Here is a 20,510-nt window from a genome sequence, read left to right as displayed (position 1 = left end):
CCATGCCTGGAGGACAGGCACCGGACCTGGAGCTGAAGGAAGCCTCCTGCCTGTTTTTCCTGAAGGGTCTGGTACAGCCTGATTAGCTGGGGCCTCTGAATCCGAGACAAAGCGGTTGACCCTATCTAGCCATTTCTGCACCTTTGTCAAACTTTGGCTTGGAGCCCCTTGCAGATGCTGCACAGCCCTTGCCCTGGCAGTAACAGCACCGGAGAGGGCTGCTCGCGGTAAGGCACGGGGCTGTTTGGGGGAAAGATGAACTAGGAGCATGAATATCCCAGCCTGTAAGACAAGGAGGGAGATATGAAGCAATTCCTGAAGGGGTATGCGTGGGGGAAATGAACAGCCATAAAAAGACACCTTGACATCATAGAATCATCTAGGTTGGAAGGGACCTTAAAGGTCACCTAGTCCAACCATCAACCTAACTGTGACAAAAAATAAATAAGAAATAAAAAAAATCACTAAACCATATTCTTGAGGACCATGTCAACCCGCCTTTTGAATGCCTCCGGAGTGGTGCCTCAACCACTTCCCTGGGCAGCATATTCCAATGCTGGATAACGCTTTACATGAATAATTTTTTCCTAATATCCAATCTAAACCTCGCCTGGTGCAACTTGAGGCCATTTCTCCTTGTCCTATCTCCTGTGACTTGGGAAAAGCACAGCTGAAGTTTGAACAAGCTGCAAGAAAAGTACCAAGTTGGGCCAAAAGTACCTGCCCCAGGAGCACCACAAAAGCCAAGGACAGCCAGACCCACACCGCACACGAGCATACGTGAATGCCTTAAGCACAGCTGCTCAGAGGAGAGGTGGGCACCTTCCCCTTCAGTTTCAGAAAGGCCTGAGGCTGGCAAATTTCATGAAAAATTAGTAACTCAGCTCACAGCACCAGCCTGCAGACACCACCGGCACGAGCAGAGATCCGGGTTAAGCTGTTCCCACCTGCTCTACCCAAACTCAAGATTACAGCCTTGGAGAAAGAGCGATAGGAATGAACAGCTGGGAGTAGGTTGGGGGACAGTAACAATTTAAATTGCATCCGCTACCATCGAGCTTGTTCAGCTCACTGTGCCACCCCCCAGTGAGTACTTGTGTTAAATTCAATGGGGACTATTCATGTGAACAAGAACTTGCACAACTGTTTGTGCAACCTGCTGGTCAGGATGCTCACATCCTCTTGGGACGAGACACATGCATGGGGGTCGAGTACAACCTACACCCTGCTGCTCACATTCCCTGTGGCATTCTCTGTGGTGGGAACAAGAAACGCATCTGTGCCCTGGGCAGGAGAGAGCTGTCTGCTCTGAAGCAGGAAAAGCTCACATAGAACATTAACAGACATATCTTAACAAGATCCCCTACGTGGTAAACAGTATCCCCCACTCCTCTCATTCTTAAGACTTTTAACATAAACCCACAAACAAAAGCCAAAATCCAACACTTCAAACTGTCTTTTACAGTTTGTCTTTTACAGTGGCGCAAAACTGGTTTTACACTTATTGACTCAAACTGAGTGTAATAAATTTAAATTAATAAATAGTGAAAGTAAAACTATCAAGGACAGTAAGTATAGTTTAAAGAAGCTGCTGGTCAGCTACACAAAGCTGTGAGGTTTTACACTGTTAGAATAACGATCCTAATTAATGAACCATTACACTAATGAACTACACACTTACTTCTTACCTGCTGATGAACATTTGCATCACTTAAGAGACCAGGTACCACACTGACTGCAGCTGCTGAAAAGGCTGGTTGGAGTACTCACATTGAAACCCAGTTCTTCTGCGTTCCCTCCAGCAGCTTGTCCTGGTAAGTTAATGGGGAAGGCGGTGTAGCAGTGTAACTCAAAGGAAATGCCAGAAGCTCAAAATACTTTGAAAAATGTGTCATTTTATTTATACACTTCCAAAGTTGTACGTAGAAACTTATAGTACAGTCCTGCAAATTTACTCATTGCTAGAAGAACTGCCAGGGACATGGGAAGGTATTTATTGATTGATCATCAAGTTAGAGGGGAATAAACAACAAAAAAAAAAAAGACCGGAAAAAAGAATTTAAAAAGTTATGGAACTCTCCCCCCCCCCCCTCTTTTTTTTTTTTTTTTTTTTCTAACAACTGCCATCTTTTTGCTTTTTGAGCTGCAGTAAACAAGTCTGCAGTCACAGAATTCTAATTAAGAGCGGTGTAGGTCAGAATATTGTGTGGTCTTTAACAGGATCTCCCTGTTTCAACACTTCTATTTTTCCTTATTTTTGAATCCCCCCCCCCCCCCCCCTTTTTTTTTTTGTTTTTAATCCCCAAGTACAAATTTTATAAATACAAAACAAATTCACAAATTACTTTGAATGCTAAATAAATATCTACTTAATAAACTCAGACTGAATACCTCCAGCCAGCACTGGTACAGTACTTAAAAGATATGCAGTTGTACTCATTCATGTGTAGTGTTGAGAAGATGCGCTCAAACAAGTTTTAAACATACACACAGTTTCTTCAACTGTGCTACAGCAGAAGATTTTTATTTGAGTTGATAAAGCCCTCAATACCACAGCTCCTACAAAATCTAGAGGATGAAACAAGGTCATTTGGTGCAGGAAAAAACAATGTACTTCTGGAAGATATTTGGACACATGAATGTATTAAAAATGTACAAAACCTCTGTAAACCAGTACTGTATCCAGTACATCTATCAAAATTATTAGACACTGAATAAAACTGTAGCAAAGGTAATCTTTCCTACGTTCTCCTGAGTGCTTAATATTACATTGAGAATATAGTGCAGGCCACACTTCAAGGTGGTTAAACAGTTGTTATTGCTTTATACAGGTATGACGACTGCGTGATTTAACATTTCATTTTAATGAACATAACAGATTCCCTCAAAAAATCCTTTGGAAGGCAGAGGTTAGATTCGTGACTTCTTTGCCGCGGGGGCGGCGTGGTCCACATTACCAGATGTGATCGGAAGTCCAAGCTTTTGAGCCTGAATGTGGAAGAAAGCTTGAAGTCTAGTTCCGGCTTTTGCTTCACTTGTGTTACGAGGGTTGTATTCAAAGCAGTTTGAAAACATCAGCTCAATGTCTTCAATGAATTCCGCTGGCAAATAAAAAGTAAATTAATTAATTTAGCGTGTCTCAAGTCATCAGAGAGCAGTACGATAAAGCAGTATGGCACCATGGGATTAGTACAGTCACCCTATACAAAGCTGCAACGCAAAAGTGTCTTTACACACGTGGCAAGTTTCTATCATTATGCTGGTGCAGTGCCACGCAAACAGTCTTAAATTTCTCTGATTATCAATAAAGGAAATACAAATCAAGCAGTAACAATGGAACCTTTTCTAAATATTTCATCAGTGTCACTCACTGACATCAAAGGCTTGAGAAATTACCAACAGCTTCTCAGCTGCTCATGTCTTACCTATCTGTACATCACGTATTTTGATAGTAAAACAACTATGTTCAACAGATCTTATTTATAAATTATTAGTAAATGCTCTTTTTAAAAAAAGAAAATAAATCACACCACAAAACCCCAAATCAAACAATTTCAGCTTTCTAACCTTCTGACACAGCTCTGTTTTAGGACAAGAATTTATTTTAGAGAGAACAGGGTTCATTACCTCTTTCAATAAATAATACTTACATGCTAACTTATATTCACATTTATTCACTTTTTCACGGATTATATTTAAGGCAATAGGTTTTTTGATGATATCATAGTAGTCTGGTACCTTTAAAAGAAAAAAAAAAGATTAAGATAAACTTAAAAAAAAAATAATCAAATAAATCATGCATTAGTAGAGAGCATTTTGGTTTTCTTTTTAAATAAACAGAGGAGTCCCAAGCAGCCACCTCCATCTCCTGAACTGAGTATTAGTTTTGAGGTATTGCTTTTCCATTTTTTGTATCGTTGAAGTAGCAGACCGCAACAAGGATTAGCCAGCAATTCAATGAGTAAATGTAATCCTAAGTACACTCTGAAGAACTGTAAGGAAACTGCACGAGCAGGATAAGCATTATGGGGTTCTACCGGTGTACCGAACCGTTACGGGCACTGACCATTCGGATCACACATTTTCAATTCCAGGTAAACACCAAGCTTATAAGTGAGACAGCCACCCTAAATTGAGGCGTGGGGGTGAAAGAAAAAAACCCCAACTGATCCAATTTTGACCTTTTTTCACAAGAAAAGATACCCCCATGCACCATCGCATAGGTTTTAAAACCAAGTTCTTGGTTATGGCCTGTAACTTTACTATATGAAGTACAACCTGCAAACGAACCTAGAGAAGGAGTTAGTAGAGGAATAGAATTAGATTGACAAATTATTCATTCCTTTCCCTTTAGGAGCAGTGTTTACATAAGTACTAAAAAGAAAGGTAATTTTCTCTTTCTGGCTTGTTGTACACTGATCATTCAATGTATTATCTGCATTGTCTTAAAGACAACAAAAAGCTTAAACCAAAATTTCTATCATGATGAAGAAAATTAGGGTCACTCAGGTATGGAATTTTCTTTCCTAACTATACAGAGGGTATCCTGTAGTGACCGATTCAGACAAACGAGAATGCACCGAATCCTAGCAGTTTCAAATTGATCCAGCAGGATCAAAATTAAGTTGAATTCTCCATCCCTCCCTAAGAAGCTTCCTTGCATTCACCAGATTCTTGCACTTCCCAGTGTAATTCCCGTACTCCAGTATGCAGACACCAGTCTCTGTTTCATTCACAATTCCTTTCCTTCTCCTCTGTGTTGACATCTTTCGTTCATGCTTGTACATCATCCTTTTTGCCACATACATTAATCCTTCCAGCTGTGACGACTCTGAGTTTCAAGTCGTCATTTAACAGCTATGACTGTTAATTTTAATAAATCACTCAAACATAGAGCTCCAGATCCTGCAAGGGGGTCTGTGCAGACCCGCTGCAGGGGGCTGGAGGGGACGGGCGCTCTCCTGGGGCAGGACGGTGCCAGCAGCACCTTGCAAATGAGCAGCCAGAGCAGCCTCCAAAGAAGCAGGAATTTGGGAATTTTTACTGCAATACAAACCTCTAAAGCGGCATTTACTTTGGGTACCTACTTTACCATCAAGTATTTTAAAATCTAAATAAGAAAGAAATTAAGAAATAAGCTAAGAAATAATCTTTTTAGTGCGTTATAGTTAACATCAGATAGAAGTTGTTCCTACCTTGTTATTTTATTACAGGTCTATTATCAAAAATACCTTTGCATAAATTGAAGATCAATTCAACTAATTAATTAATTACCATAATCTTACTTTTAGCAGTCCAGTGCCCTGTTGTTTGCGTTTTTTTTTTCAAATCAAAGGATTTCACATTTTTAAATGGTTGATTGCAAGCATATTTAAAATTTTCCCAATAACATATCAACTAGAAAAGTTATTTCTGGCACCAAATATTTGAGCTGAAATGCAAGAGTTCTTCTGAATCCCCCTGCTTTGCTGTATCCCCCTGTTTGGGCAATGCTATAAAATCCCGAATTTCACTGGCAGCAAGCATGATTCTGAACCATTATCATTCTCTCTACGGTTCTACCAGTTACCTGGATTTTGGAAACCAGTTTCATGAAAGGCCAGCTGTCATCATGTCGTACCAGCTCCACTACGAGTTGTTCAAAAGCTGAGAGTTCATGGACCCCCCCTTGACGTCCTGAACTCCTCCTGTTCAGTGAGGTTTGAGGAGATGATTCTGGAAAAAAAAAAAATAATCAAAAAACATCTCACCAAATAAAAATAAAATCCTGACAAGTAAAATATTAAAAAAAAAAAAGAAAAAGAAAAAGTGAAACACCATTGTTCTTGGGTACTAAAACTGTAGTTTCAGGACACATTCCTAGTTCGGCTTCAGGTATTATACTACAGTCTTGTTATTAACCACTAAATGTCTCTCTTGCTGTACAAAACGCTAACTACCAGGACTTAGCTGGGATTCTCCATTCTCCTTCATCGCATTAATTTTGGAAAGGATTTTTTCAGTGATTTCAATTTTAAAACAATTTGTCAAACACTTAAGAAAAGCCCTATTAGAGAAAAGCAGAATAAGCTGCCTGCTCATAACTTTTACCTCCACAAAACCTCTATTCAGAGTGGTTTTATCTGCTTTCAAGAGTAGTCAGCAGGGTGGTGAGAGGATAAGCCCAGAAACTCCCAATGGTGAAGGACAGAAAAGGTGGCGAATACAAGGCTGCCACACTGGAGTGTAAGCTCTTTTACACTCTTCAGTCTCACACTGGGTCCTTTTTGTTTTTAAAAGGTTATTGTAGCTTTCCAAGTATTTCCTTGCCACCAAATACCTGGTATTAGCTTAACAAGCAAAGAGACTGTTAGCTCTATACCAAATAGATGACATTTTTCTCCTGGCAGCAGTTTCTTGCTGCATGTATATATTCCCAATTTCACTACCTTGCCTATGTCTGTGTTCTTCACTGTTTAACTCTTTAATAAAACAAAACCCTAAAAGCTATCTGTAAACACTCGCATGGGTTAAGGCATAAATATCACTTTCCCAATTTCTATCCACTTATTAGCAATTACTCCATATTGTGTGCAAGTATGACATTTCAAATATGGATAATGATAAGTCTCCTTGGCAAATACACTATTTCTTTTTCAGATGACTGAAGTTTTGTTTGGTTTTTTTTTTTTTTTTAAGGTTCACTTCTGTCACTGCTAAAGGAGGGAACTGTCTTGTTGGAAGTGGTAAAAATGCCTTCAACCACCACTTCTGGCCTCCTTGCTTTACCACACAAATATTTCAGCAAGGAACAGAATGTGGTTTTCGTTCTGGACAAACACATTTCTCTAACCTGTGGATTGTCGTTTCCTGCCTCTTCTCTTGGGCTCAGTAACAGGAAGAGAAAGCTTTGAAGCAGAAACTGGACACTTCCTAAGCCGTTCGTTGGAGTCTGGCGTATCAACAATTCTAAATCCGAGAGAATTGGAAGGGCTGTTTTCCAGTGTGTTATCAGCGCTCTTTCTGCCTCTCCGTCTTCTTCGAGGACCAAGTAATTCCACGAATACCTCTGCTTGTAATGAACTTTGGCTCTGACGAGTGGTCCGGCTAGTAAGTCTTAAAGAAGGCTTTGTCACTGATGGAGGGGCTGATTTCACCTTTCTTAAACCCCTTCTGGTAACTTTAGAGGAAGACTCAGTGTGCTTAGGTGTGTTTTGCTGACTCCGAGAAGCGTATCTTGCCTGACGCTGGCTGTTCCGACTCGAGAACGGGTTGTTGAGTTTGGCAGCTCTCATTTTTAATGGAAACTTGACCTGGGGTCTTCCTTGCTTTGATGGGCTACAAAAAGTGAACAATTATGTTTATTTATCCCAAAATTCCATTCCTCTCTTTTCCCGCAGTTTTCTAATTCATCATTTTAAAAACCCAAACATTCAAGGTTGGACTGCTAAGCAGCTGGCTTTCAAGCTGATGAGTCATCCAATTAGCATAAATACTGCTCTGAAGTCTATTAATTAAATATTACGTGGAGCACATAGTTTGAAGAAATGCTCAGAATTCTGATCGCCCTTGCAGCTTGTGCAAGGTGAATGCATTAAGTGCAGCACCAGCTATCAATTTGTTTACAGCACTTATTATTTCTCACAGCAACAGGATTTTTGAACAGTATTACCAGCTACATAAATAAACTGCAGCTCTAAAACCATACGTATAAAAGTTATGTTCTAGTCAGGGTTTGTAACTAATACTCAAGATTCTTTTTCCATTACAGAAGAGAAGCAAGATCCCAGAGGCAAGTTTACTTCCTAGGGAAATACAAGTTCTCTCCAACTATTGAATCCCAACTGTCAGAGGTGGAGATAATCTTGCTTCAGTCTATTCAAAACAGTGTACCAAAAAACGGAAAAACACTCTGAGATCAGGAAAGTTTCTTTAAACTTTTATGCTCCTGGTATCATATCCATCACTTCATTGATATTATCACACTGGATTATTTAGCAGTTTGGGAGTTTCTTTGTTTATTCAGTTGGGGATGGGGAGGGGGAGGAACTGGAGTGTGTTTGCGTGTGTTCGTTTTGTTTCTTTGTTGTTGTTTGGTTTTGGTTTTGTTTGTTTGGGTGTGGGGTGTTTGTGGGTTTTTTGTTTGTTTGCTTTTCAACAGCTACTGAAGTCCCCAAGTCCTCCCAACGTCCCATAGCCTCCAACAGATGACAGATGACTTTGTCTTCCCTAATGTTGCAGCACTTACTGCATGCACGTAGTCCCCCAAAATTCAAAACTGGACAAAAAGAACTCCAGATTTTCTCCAGAAAAATTCTTGCTCTTGGAAACTCTCCTCACTTTATATTCAAACAGTAGTTGTACAGAACTGAAACTCTGATGGCCATCTCTCACCCACACATCCAAGGCTGGAATTTACATCCTGAAAAGTGAATCTAAGTCCAGTGGACCTAACATTTGTTAGTATTAAGCCCATCAGAAAGCCCAAAATTCATAACAAGCTGCATTTTTTTCTAAGTATTTTTTTTAGACTGGATTTTCAAGATACGTGCTTGTGTGAACAATTGTTCCACCTAATAACCAAGATGATATTTCAGTAGGAAATCACTTTAACGTATGTCTATTTACCTTATGTCCTCTTCTTCTTGAGATTCATCCTCCTCATCTTGCTCGTCTTCATAATGTTCTTCCTCACTCTGTCCCATTTCATTGTAGTTTGCCTCTTCTTCCCCTTCTCCTAGTCGTTCAGCAGTCTCTTCATCACTTTCCACAGAAGGTCTCTGTCTGGAGGAGAGGCGCCTAGAGCGCTGTTTTGGTCGGCACTCCGGACAAAACCAGTCTCCTTCAGGAATGACCTAGAAACAGAAGGAAGCCGGGGGGGGGAAATGGATTAGCCATGTGCAATGAAGTTTTAAGAACTACTCAAGTTTTGTGCGATAGGGAAGCACTTGTTTTTCCTCAGGTACCTTCAGCTTGGGCCTGATACAGTAAGTGTGGTAGCCTCGGTCGCAGCCGTCACACAGCACCATGCTTTCCGCATCGCCCTTCTTTCGACAGACTTTACAGCGAGCATTGAGGATGGACTTTGACCAGATGACACTTCGATCCAACGTAGACAGATGAAGGAAGACTTGGGACAAGCTGGTAGAAGCAAGCAGTGACTCTCTCCAGCGATCCAAAACGGTTTTATAGGATCGGCCACCATCACTGGCATCTTCCGTTTAAGAAGGGGATTTAGAAAAACAGACAAAAAGAAAAAAAAAAACACAAAAGAAAAACCAGAATGATCAAACTTCATTTACAAACATTCAGGTTATTTTAGACTATGAGGTAAGGCTCTAACTTTCAAACAGACAGCAGCAGTAAACTGGAATAATATTATAACCTTTGTCTTATGTCTTCAATACTTGAATATTACCTTCTTAGTTTCCAGCTTTACTGAAGCTGTAATATTTTGCTCTTCAATACCAATTTAACTTAAAACTTGCACATATACAGGACATGAGTAAGACATAACAGTCTTACTCAGATGTTAACTTGGAAACCTGACAATTTGCTTCAATTTATAAAGTATAAATAAAGATTACTTAAGATTAAAAACAAACACACACAAAACACACTTCCAGTTTACTTTCCTTTGTGCATACATTCTGAAATCCCAAAATGTTTACATTTGAAGAAAGTACCTGGCATTAAATAGAGACTTCACTGGCAAAAAAACAGCTTGAAGGGCTCTTCTCACCTGCCCTTGCCCTTGGCCCTGTCCCGATAGAGTGTCACAGACCATCTCTCAGCCCTCTCCCTGTGCCCCATCCCTGTCCTGCACCCCACCTTCACAAGGACCCCCACATCTGCCTGCATCACCAGACTGGGCAGGGTGAAACAGAACTGGTTTCTTGCTATTTTGTAAGCAATATCACAGGTGGATCCATGGTACACACCTAGTGGGCAAACCAAGTTAAGACCTGGACTCCTAATTAAGTTAGAAATAAACAGTGAGGGGGGCCAGGGTGAGAAATTGTATTGTATTGTCAAACAGGTGTGGGTTGCAATTGGCGCTGCTGAAGTGGCCACACAAAGACCCAGAACAGCCAGGGGGACAGCACTGAAGGGCAACGAGCTGCCGGGCATTGCCCAAGCAAATGGGCTGTTTGAGGAGCTGGAGAAACAAGAAGGTACAAATTACACCCCACACTGCTGCTGCTGAGCAGAAAGGGAACTTCTTTAGGAATGTTGAAAGTGATTTCTTGCACTTTACAGCAAGAAGGTTTAAGGAGAGAAAAGACAACATAGCAGTACTTTTGACTATATAGATAACCCTAGATTTCTCTTCTAAAAGTGACAGTCCAGTTATTCCTGGGTGACCTCTAGCAGATTAATGATGCACTCCAGTACAAAATGCCACCTTGCCTGCTGCACTAGTCACAGTGGGCACAGGAATGGCCTGCAACCCCCCTGCCTGCCTAATGATTCCTCCTCAGGAACAGGAAAAGAAAATACCTAATAACAAATATAATGAAAGAACAAAAATGAGACTAATTGCTCTCCTGGCAAGTCCTTTCTGCCTTCTCATCAACTGGCTGCCAGGATTTGCCTAATCTTGCATACATTTGCATCAGCAGTGAGTAGCACAAGAGGAGTGATGGGAGAAGGCAGAGGATAAACAGGCAACACAGCTTCATAAATAAAATATAGCCACTCCTGAACTGCAAATACAAATCAGGACTTCCTAAAATTTCCTATTCCTTCGTCCTTAGGTTTCCTGTCTCAGGTTCAGTCTTGCTAAGAGTAGTGGACAAGGTCCCTTCCACAGCACTGCAGCGTATCTCTCAATCTATTTTTTAAATTCAGTAAGAAGAAAATCAAAACCACTTGTCAGGACACTAGACTCTAACATGAGACCTCCTTCAGTTCAACTGCAGAATTCTACAACAATTCTGACAAAGGTACTTTATCTTAAGCATATATATAGTTTTGTGAGCATTTCTTTTGCTGACAACTGCAGATTGAGCATTATTACTTTTTTTTGGTGGTTATTTTCAGCCTGAATTGATTCAGCAATATAGTTCATCACACAACACGTTTCTGCACTGCAAAACCACAGATGCAATACAGAGACAGAAATCACTGACCACGACCTGCCTCAGCACATCTTGCTGCAGAAAGAAACACGCCAAACGACACCCGCTGCTTCACATCCCAATTTGTAAAATAAGAATAACACTTTTTTCTTCCATCCATCATCTTCCTCATTTATATTGTTAACTTGGAGGGAGAAACGGCCTCTCCCTTTGTGTCTGAGCAGCTCTACACTGCGCAGTGGGATACCCCTCTGTCAGCTAAGCCCTCCAAGCCTTGCTACAATGCAAATGAAGTTGTTTGACAGATCTATGCACTCATCTATCAATAGCTAATTGAGTTCAGGGAAGGGTTTTCCATTTTAGTATTTCTAGAAAGGATATGCAGTTGCACAATGCTGCGAAGTTAAAAAAAAAAAAAAAAGATGGGGGCATTAAAAGGAAGGGGAGGGAGGGAGGCAGGATTATGTGAACATGCAGATTTCTGTGCCAAAGTGATAAAAAGTAAAGACAGTTCTTTATCTCCAGTTGCAGAAAACTTAAAAAAAAATATTTAAGGGAGGGGGAATGAAGTCTTTGAGTTGCATTTGTTGTACTACCCATGTTTAAACCTTTAGCTTCAATACCACAATTCCTTCAGTGTAAGGAACTGGCTACAAAATTATTAAAGTAAAAAAACCCCACAAAACCAAAACTGCTAAAATATTCAGTACTTTCTAGTTCTTAGCAATACAAGTAACATTTAAAATCTACCATCTCTCTGACTAGGTCTTGCCTTCCACTCTTTCTCTTTTTAGCCCCCCAGTGGTTCCTTTTATCATCTTCTGCATTACCCAACATTAAATTCATAAAGTTATTTCAAATACCTTTTTGAAGCGTGGTGGATTATTTTTTAATTAATTTTTATAATCCGTACTTCTGTAGTCTAAAAATGTAACTAGAACAGCTGTTCCCAACATATGCACGTGGAAACAGGTAGGCAGGGAAGGGTAAGAGAAAAATGTACATGGAGGAATTGCACATCCCAGGATTTGCTTTAACTCCCACTACAAACAGAAGGTTTAAACTGAACACTCATAAACCCACTCCCCCCCTTACCTTTCTGTGTCTCTGGTACAAGTGGCTACAGAAGCAGCTTACTGGCCATGGGTCTCTCCCAGCAAACAACCTCTCTTGTCTATGTTGCCACAAAGCTCCTAACATCTCAAAAACATAGCCAGTTTATGGGCACAGTCCTCAAGGACCAAGAGAACCAGCTCGTCTGTCCATGTGCAACAACATACTTATGATATTTTTGTGCAGGAGCGTTCTCCAGTATTGAAATGATGGAATTACTCATCACCAGGAAGCAAGAGCCTGTCCTGGTTTAAGTAAGAGCCACAGTAAACTTCATCTGCTCCAAATGCAGGGTATATTCTTTGACTACCTTCTCTGAAGAGTAAACAGAAATTCTTCATTGGAAAAAAAGACCTGTTCCACCTTCACTGCCTCTGCTCACAAAACTCCGCAGGGAAGTAATGAAAACAGGAGAAAAAAAGCATGTATGTATACTAATCCTATCCCAGTTCACTGCTGGAAGATGTCTGATGCTATTACGAGGAGGACAATTAAAAAGAGACAAGGAAACAAATTTGGAAATAGAGAAAGCAAAAATAATCAAAGTCTAGAAAGAAAGGAATGGAACAAAGACAAGCAAAAAGGAGCGAAAAAGCTGCATTTTTTTTTAAAAAGGCGGTAAATGGTTCCCTGTATCAGTCACAAAGGTGCTCCCATGAATTAGAATTCAACCTTTTCTATGGAAATCTGGAGGATGCTTAATGACTGAAATCCTGCACTAGTGCAGGAGGCAAAGTTGGGTTTTTTTGTGGCTGCCTCACTGAGCTCTAGGAAAACCAAATCACTTCATAATTTTCTATCTTAACTTTCACATCTATGTAATAGGAGTGATGATTCCTACTTTACTGCAAAGTATTTTGAGATGTAAGGAAAAGTAATTTATACTAAAAAAGAAACAAAATCCACAATAAAAGTAGCTTGTATTTCTTCCCTCTCAAAAATATTTTTATCTGAGAAGCAGCACCTCAGAGTTTCTCCTCAAACAGCTATTAAAAAAAAAAAAAAGCCTTTTTTACATCTTAACTCTGAATTTTTGCAGGAAGAACATGTACTGCAAGCTGCACTGCCTTTCTTGTGATCTCCCCAAACACTACCTCGGGTTGGACTGAAAGCAGAAAAACCAAATTTTCATAGCCAATGTGTAATGAAAGGATTTCTAAAACACAAGTCATAATTAAGAAATGCATACATTTTAAGTCATGTTACGTTTAATCACCAGACAACAGAAGATTAGTGGCCATCTAGCAGCTCTGCAAGGCAGAGGGTGCTGTTTCTGGGGTTTCTAGATCTCTGTTTGCACTGCTATCTTCTGCGTCAGTCTTTCCTTGCTCTTCCACTTGAATATTTGGTATGCACCTCAACTCTGAACTTATCAGAATCACCAGCGAGGCTCTTGGCAGCCCGATACAGCTTCAGAACAAAAACGGAGCAGAGAGGAGCAGCTGGTCCTTTTATTGCTGTGCTGGGTCCCTTTGTCTGCTCTGCACCCTGGAGGCCACCGGCACACACTCGCCAGTGGCTGCAGGGAATTTCACTGTGCTGTCTTTAGGACCAGAAGCTGTTAAGAGAATGAAAACTAAAAATTGTTAAGTATGGCGCCATTCTCTAATAGGAACAGAGCCCAGTGAAGGGGGGTGGGGGGGGACAGAGAGGGAAAAGGAACTCAGCAGCGAAGGCAACAACTGCAATAATGACAAAGACAAAGCATGTTTGGTTTGGTTTAAAGCAGAAATGCAGGGGTACTCTTTTTACGGAAAGCGTTCCCCTGTACCACTACCAAAACAGAACTCCTAGCACTTGCTTCACTTCCAATGTTTTTATTTCAGTGGTAATTAAATCAGCGTAACAAGTAGGGTTTGTCAGGCTTAATATTAGAAACAGGTATGTAGGCATTTTGTCTAGGGGACAGTTCCATTAAATAGTTGGAATAACTAGAAAAAAAAAAATAAAAGCTGATTTCTATCATCAGAATACTGTTGGCCACTTTCTAGAGGGGTCAATGAAAGAAGGCATCACAGTTCTGAGCACAAGGCAGTCCCTGAGCAAGCACTGCTGCCCACTTTTTATTAAAAGGTTTAGTAACACTGCTAACACCTTCTCAAGCCAAAGAAAGAACTTTGCTTCACCTGTTGTACATACGCAAGTTGCAAACCAAGAAACAAAACTTGCTGTGGTTGTTTGCAACTGGGGAGCTTAAACTGAACATAAGATTATGCAAATTTTACATTCTTGGCTTTTCAAACGTCTGAAACACAAAAGAGTTGCATCCAGAAAGGGCTGCTTCCAGAACTGCTGCTTGACCTCTGAAGTGCCTAAGTTTGCCAGATGCCCCTCCAACACCCAGGTTTCCTTGACAGTTTCAGTAGCGCCTTCTGGTCAAGTCCAAAAGCTCCTAAGTCAGAGCACCCCTCATGTAACTGACTGCCTGGTGGCCAGAAAATTCAGCAGCGAGCAAGTGTGTGTTTTAAGCTTTCTTTACTATGTTGGGGGAGCTGCAGCTCCTCCAACAGCTCTCTAGTGACAGAACAAAAAAATCTCGCCTTCATTCAGACTCCTCTCCTGCTAAAAGCAGCCCATTACACAACTCAGAACATGAGAAGTTTGGCATCAAAGGTAAGGCAAGGAAGAGGGAACCTGACACTGTTGCTTAATGGCTAGGGCAGTAAGTCAGAGCAGAGGAGACCTGGGATCCTTCCTGCTCCCTCATACACATTATGTTTTTCAGAGCTTTGAGAAGAGATCACAGAATGATAGGGGTTGGAAGCCACCTATGGGGATCATCTAGTCCAACCCCCCTGCCAGAGCAGGTTCACCTAGAGATGCGCAGGCACAGTATGGTAACCAAACATATAATTTCAGATATGCAAATCACATAAGATTGTTTTCCCTATATATTTTGTCACACAGGATAAAGCATCTAAAGGAAACCAGGATTCCCAAGTTAAAAACAAATAAGAAAACCCACCATCATTCAAAAGGTCAGGCAAAAACAGGAACCACCATTAGATTATGGCAGAGTTGGGACCACTGAAGAAAAGATGCAGGATTCCTAAAAAACTTTATCTCCAGTACTTCAGGGACATTTTTGCTCTAAGTCCTTTTCCCTTAACTCAGGATGCCCGATCTATGGCCATAACCTACTAATAGCCATGTTTTTCCCCTTAAGGGCACACTGTGGTAAACTTATAGCTGTCAGTAAGATGCTGTTGCCAAAATACCCTCAGAGAGAGCTTGGTAACGGAGGCATATATTGCACAATGTGCTTACAGCCTGCACAGGCAGAGTAAACATGACAAGCTCGAGGTGTACTGTCAATTAACTGTCCCATACACACGTTGTACATCCAGTCACACAGCTGGAAATACACCATACTGTGCCTGGCTTGGAAAGGGCAGATGTACCCGAGTTGACCAAACACTCAGCTGAGTAAAGCTTTTAAACAGCTGTGGGTTAAACTAATCCTGTGCTCCCCCCACCTCACTTCAGTCGCTTGCTGCATTTCCCTCTTCTAGAGGTCACCAGGCTGCTAAGGAAAGCTCGTGGAGGGGAACCCACGCCTGCCTGTCCGAGTCTCTGCCACAAATCTAGCTCCAACTCATCTTCAGCAGCAACTGCCACCCAGACACCAGACTCCACGCAGGAGCAGTTGAGATGCAGAACGCGTTTTGGGTCAACTATGCCACAAGGCACCAAAGCCTAGTGTTAATACACCAAAACCTGCATTTTCATCTTAAACTACTGCAGCAAAATCTGCCAGGACCTAAGGATTCTGAATGCAGTCGTTAAAGAAGAGAGCATCAATTTAGCAGGACGTGCCCTGGAGAACCCTTGGCAAGCCCCACGGCACACTTGTGGGTGGGAAGTAAAGGGTCTGGCCAAGCAGAGATCAGGTTGTCCTCCATGCGGCATCCCGAGGGGAAGCTGGGCCCAGACAGCCACCTCAGGAACAAGAAGCCACCTTCACACACTTCTCCAGGACAAAACTCCAGTTTTGAATTGCAAAAGGATCCCCAGGAATCCAGACCTAAGGGATCACTGGAAAGCAACATGACTTCATGCACTTTGGATCCCCTCTCTCACCCCTAGAGCTCGTCAGAGGAATTCAAGGAAGGAATGTGTGTTAAAGTCAAGTTATGATCGTGCTTTGGGTTAAATTTTCTTGCAACCTTTTATTTCCAAATTTTACAGCATAAACGCATAACCTGAGGATCTAAAAGTTTGCAGTGTAAATCTTTACTATGTTTTATTGTAAATATGCTTTTACTGCTGAACAAGGTGATCCAGACCTATAGTGCTGTCACAGAAACAGTACAAGAAAGGAGCATACATTTTTGCAACGTACAAAAAACACACAGAAGAAACTCATAGTATAGTTGCATGATACACTGGCCTCAACATTAACGCTGAATTACAGAGCATTCCCCCAGAAAGCTCCCTCACTTCTGCCTAAGGTTTGCCTCCCAATGCTTCAGTATAATTCTAGGGCCACATAAACAAGGTCCTGTAAATGATTCAGGTTAAACAGGCATGTATTTAAGAGTAAAATGTGCTGTTACTTAATTAATACATGTAATTCAGGACATGAACAATAATAAGAAAAATATTAGTATTTCCTCCTGAGCTATGGTCTTGTAAACTAACAATCTAATGCTTTTTAATTTTACAGGGGTACATAGGAATAGGTTAGCTATTTGTTCTTTTCCCCAACGTGTCGCTCTAAAGCATCCAGGTCTTACAAAAGAAGCAAGTGGGTTTGGGGCGTGGGTTTTTTTTGGGGTGGTATGTGCCGTTTCTTACAAAATCTTACATAAAATTTGAGACATACAGTTTCAATACTGAAAGCTTACCAAGAGGTGCTTTAAGAAACCTCCGCTCAATGCCTTGTTCTATCTGAAGCAGTGCAGATGCCAAGTAGTGGACCACATTATTCACTGGCTGAGGAGTACTGGTACTTGTTGATGCAGCACTTGGAGCTTCGGTTTTTAACCCAACAAGTCTAGAATAGAAGTGTATTCAATTTTTTTTTGTTAAAACATACTTTCAATTTAACACCACAGATATTTTTACCAGTCTGTATCCACAGGAGATTTTTATTTTCACTTCACTGCACAGGTGTGATTAGTTATCCCAGTTGTCAAGTTTGCTTCATTAGTCTAGTTAATCTAGATAAATGATCTTTAGGTAACAAAGTTAGCTAAATTTAAAGAAATGTGGATAACAAATTTCAATACACTTATTAAGATTTCCAGAAGATTTGAAACAACATCCATCAACTAGTCTATGAGAGATTTCTGTGAATAGTATAGATCCAATAATTCTGCAGTGAAAAAACATTTCCAGTGGTGAGGTGCAGCCTTTTAGAATACTTCCATCTGCAGAAGTTCAACTACGCATATCCCCACAATTAATAAGATTTTTGAAAAGAAATAAATGAAATAAAACAAGAAAATAATTTTAGAATGTCAAATTTTGAATTGTTAACATATATTCTCATCCTTGGAGGACTTCTTAAATACTAACTCTTCATGCGAGGAAAGAAAAAAAAAAAAATAGAAGGGGAGTGGTAGGTTTCCAATAAAACAGCCTTCTTTGACCGAAGACTAAGTAATCATTTCAAAGTGTAGCTAATCTTCCTGAACCACAAACGTAAGTATAGTGTAGGAGAGCAACTCACACTAAGGAAAATAAAATTCAATTTCTACTTGAGGTTTATAAAAAAAAAAAAAATAACTAATTAAGACTGTCTGGATTCTGCTTTATTCTGATGAATAAGCGATGCTTTTGGTTGTCCCTATTCTTTTTTCCACACTTAAAAGCTGTTCATTATATTTTGCAGTCACACACATTTCGAGAGCCTGAAAGCAAACAGAAAAAAAGCTGCACAGTTATTTACATTTCACTAGTCAAACTCCAAGGTCTTAATGAGATGTCACTCGCTCTGAGGTGGATAAAAAGCCCAGAATCAAAAGCAGTCTGTCACGTGATTTCAGAATCCCATAGTCTCTGTCTAAATATGCAAGACTTTATTAGGGTAGACTTTATTCAGAAGCTTTGACGGAGTCAGTATCAAATGGAAAAAAAATGAAGCAACAAGCTTCTGCAGTTGAAGTGAGAGTTGGCAATGGAGCAAGTGCCCAAGGTAACTGGAGGCATAAATTTTAGCTTCTTAATTAAAAGAGTGGAATATTTCTATGTTGTGGTTTTCCGGAAGCCAACGTCTGTATATTGTGTCATTAATATAAAGAAGGACGACCCTATCCATTTTGCACGCAACCAGAGAACTCAAATCCAAAGTCTTATATGAAAATACCAATACAGCAAACTGAAATAAAAAGGGAAAAAACTTAAAGAAATTTAAATTTTAAATTCCTTCATCCAACACAGCATTCAAGAGTCACTAAGAAATACAGCTTTCATAGAAGTCTAATTCCAAAAGCCTCAGAGAATACATAAGGAAATAGGATGTTAGTACAACGACCGCCTCCGAGGAATCTTTTTTCCTGCAATATTTTAGCATTCACATCCTACCAAGACATACAATTTTATATGCATTAAGAAAATTAAGGTAGCTATTTCTGAAAAGTATGTAATTTCTGAGAATTATTAATTAAAAAGCTGCAGTTTCTACAGTTAGATTTACAACAAACACTGATATAGTGTAGATTCCCACATCTGTCTCAAATGTTTGTTTAAAGAACAAACAAAAAACCCCCCAAAACCCAAACACTTTTACAGCTGCAACACTGTGTGATTTGAGGTTTCCTCTCTTTCACTATGTTGCAGGTTGTTCTACGGAAGGATCATCATTCATGACATGGTAAGATTATATCTCTGTTTTGCTGCGGCGCTAAAGGTTAATCCAGCACATGGCCTGTCGCACTGATCGTTCTTATTGTGACTCACCAAGAGGTACACTGGCCAGTTCAACCAGTAATTTGTTATTATTACCATTTTCCCTTTTAAACACTCTTTCCACAAAGTGGTTGGGGTTTTTTGTGGTTGGTTGGAGTTTTTTTTCTTCTGGCAAGCAAAACAGAAATTGCCAGAATAATTTTTCTCTGCATTTCAGTGATTTTAAAATGAATTCACATATTCCTTATTTGATAATTAACGTTCACTTTGAGCAGTGTAATACCTGAATAGTAGTTGTAGAAACTGGTGTCTTGGTCTTACATGGTAATAGAACAGTGTCATTTAGAAAAAATAAACCAACACAAGAATCTCGCATTTTACAACTCAAATGTTAAAAAATACAATTCCAAAGAAGTTGAGGGTAAAAACAATTTAAAGATTAAAAAAACCCAGAGCACTTCTATAAAACTCACAGGGAAGAGCGATTATTTAAACCATAGCTCTTACCTGTCTTTCACAATAAACTTATCTTGATCATCAGTTTCCATTTCTTCAGATTCTTCATTCACAGTTTTAATTATACCATTTTCTTTGTTTTCATCATTCAGAAACTCATACCGCCCATGTTCTAAGGCTGCTCTCCAAGACTGTCTGTCTGTAACCTGAAGCAAACATACTAATTTGAAGTTTCCAAAGAATCAGAGGCCACAAACTTTTTTCCAATTACTGTCTACACTTAATTTAATTATGCTTTCAATAAAACCCAGAATATGCAAGAGCTCTCATTAAAGTTACAGACTCAACGGCACCACCGTGCTCCTAGGTGTTCCTCAGTTCACAAATACCTTAATAGCCCCCAACGTTCCTTGATAGATCCTGTCTTCAATATCCAAAAGAAAGTCTCTAAGTCTCAGTTCAAGCTGCTTCTCTGCAGAGATGTGAGATCCATCATGGGCGTTCTGCATCCTTCCCCGTCCTGAAGGAGGTCTGATGTCACTTTGAGGTTTGTCTGCAAGAATACCAAGTAACTTCTTGTTAGTGGACTTTATTCCTTAAGGTAGCCAGTATTGAGAGAACAAAAGCTGTACAGGGCAGAACAAATTAAGCATCCAGGTTCAGAACTCCCCTCCTGTAGTGAGAGTTGTCAGTATCAACATCTCCAACTAAGGCATCTGATCCAGCCAAGCTGAGTATACATTTAAGGGAAGACCTATAGATTAGCATCTCCTCATCCCAATACACAGGAAGAAAAATTCTTGTCAATGTAAAAGTAATTCTCGTGCCTTAAAACACTTTCTAAAGTAGAAGATAATCAAGAACTTTCTGCTACAAATGCAAGGGTAAAAAAGGAAAGAAAAAGAATAAAGTAACATTTCTAATATTTTTCGTATCTGATGGTCCTTACTTTACAGGAGAACTCTTCAGCTTTCCTTCTTGCATGGATCTTTATCATGGCAACATTTAAAACAAGCAAGTGCAGCTGAC

General features: G+C 40.1%; 1 protein-coding gene across 2 annotated transcripts in view; it reads right to left on the bottom strand.

Moving 5' to 3' along the window:
• Positions 1 to 2,280: 2,280 nt before the first annotated feature.
• Positions 2,281 to 20,510, bottom strand: part of BAZ1A (bromodomain adjacent to zinc finger domain 1A) — a 70,049-nt gene continuing 51,819 nt past the window's right edge. For both annotated transcript variants that reach the window (XM_014941930.1, XM_014941931.1), the window contains 9 exons: positions 19,871 to 20,034; positions 19,533 to 19,687; positions 17,021 to 17,169; positions 8,946 to 9,193; positions 8,608 to 8,834; positions 6,833 to 7,317; positions 5,570 to 5,715; positions 3,651 to 3,738; positions 2,281 to 3,101 (listed from right to left, as the gene is read on the bottom strand). In XM_014941930.1, coding sequence (XP_014797416.1) covers positions 2,911 to 3,101; positions 3,651 to 3,738; positions 5,570 to 5,715; positions 6,833 to 7,317; positions 8,608 to 8,834; positions 8,946 to 9,193; positions 17,021 to 17,169; positions 19,533 to 19,687; positions 19,871 to 20,034 — 1,853 coding nt within the window. In that variant the 3' untranslated portion in view covers positions 2,281 to 2,910. The remainder of the gene's footprint in view (positions 3,102 to 3,650; positions 3,739 to 5,569; positions 5,716 to 6,832; positions 7,318 to 8,607; positions 8,835 to 8,945; positions 9,194 to 17,020; positions 17,170 to 19,532; positions 19,688 to 19,870; positions 20,035 to 20,510) is intronic.

The sequence above is a fragment of the Calidris pugnax genome, unplaced genomic scaffold (genome assembly GCF_001431845.1).
Source record: "Calidris pugnax isolate Ruff unplaced genomic scaffold, ASM143184v1 scaffold56, whole genome shotgun sequence".
Taxonomy (NCBI): domain Eukaryota; kingdom Metazoa; phylum Chordata; class Aves; order Charadriiformes; family Scolopacidae; genus Calidris; species Calidris pugnax.
The sequence above is the reverse complement of the archived record's forward strand: the minus strand, read 5'-3'. Positions and strand labels throughout refer to the sequence as shown.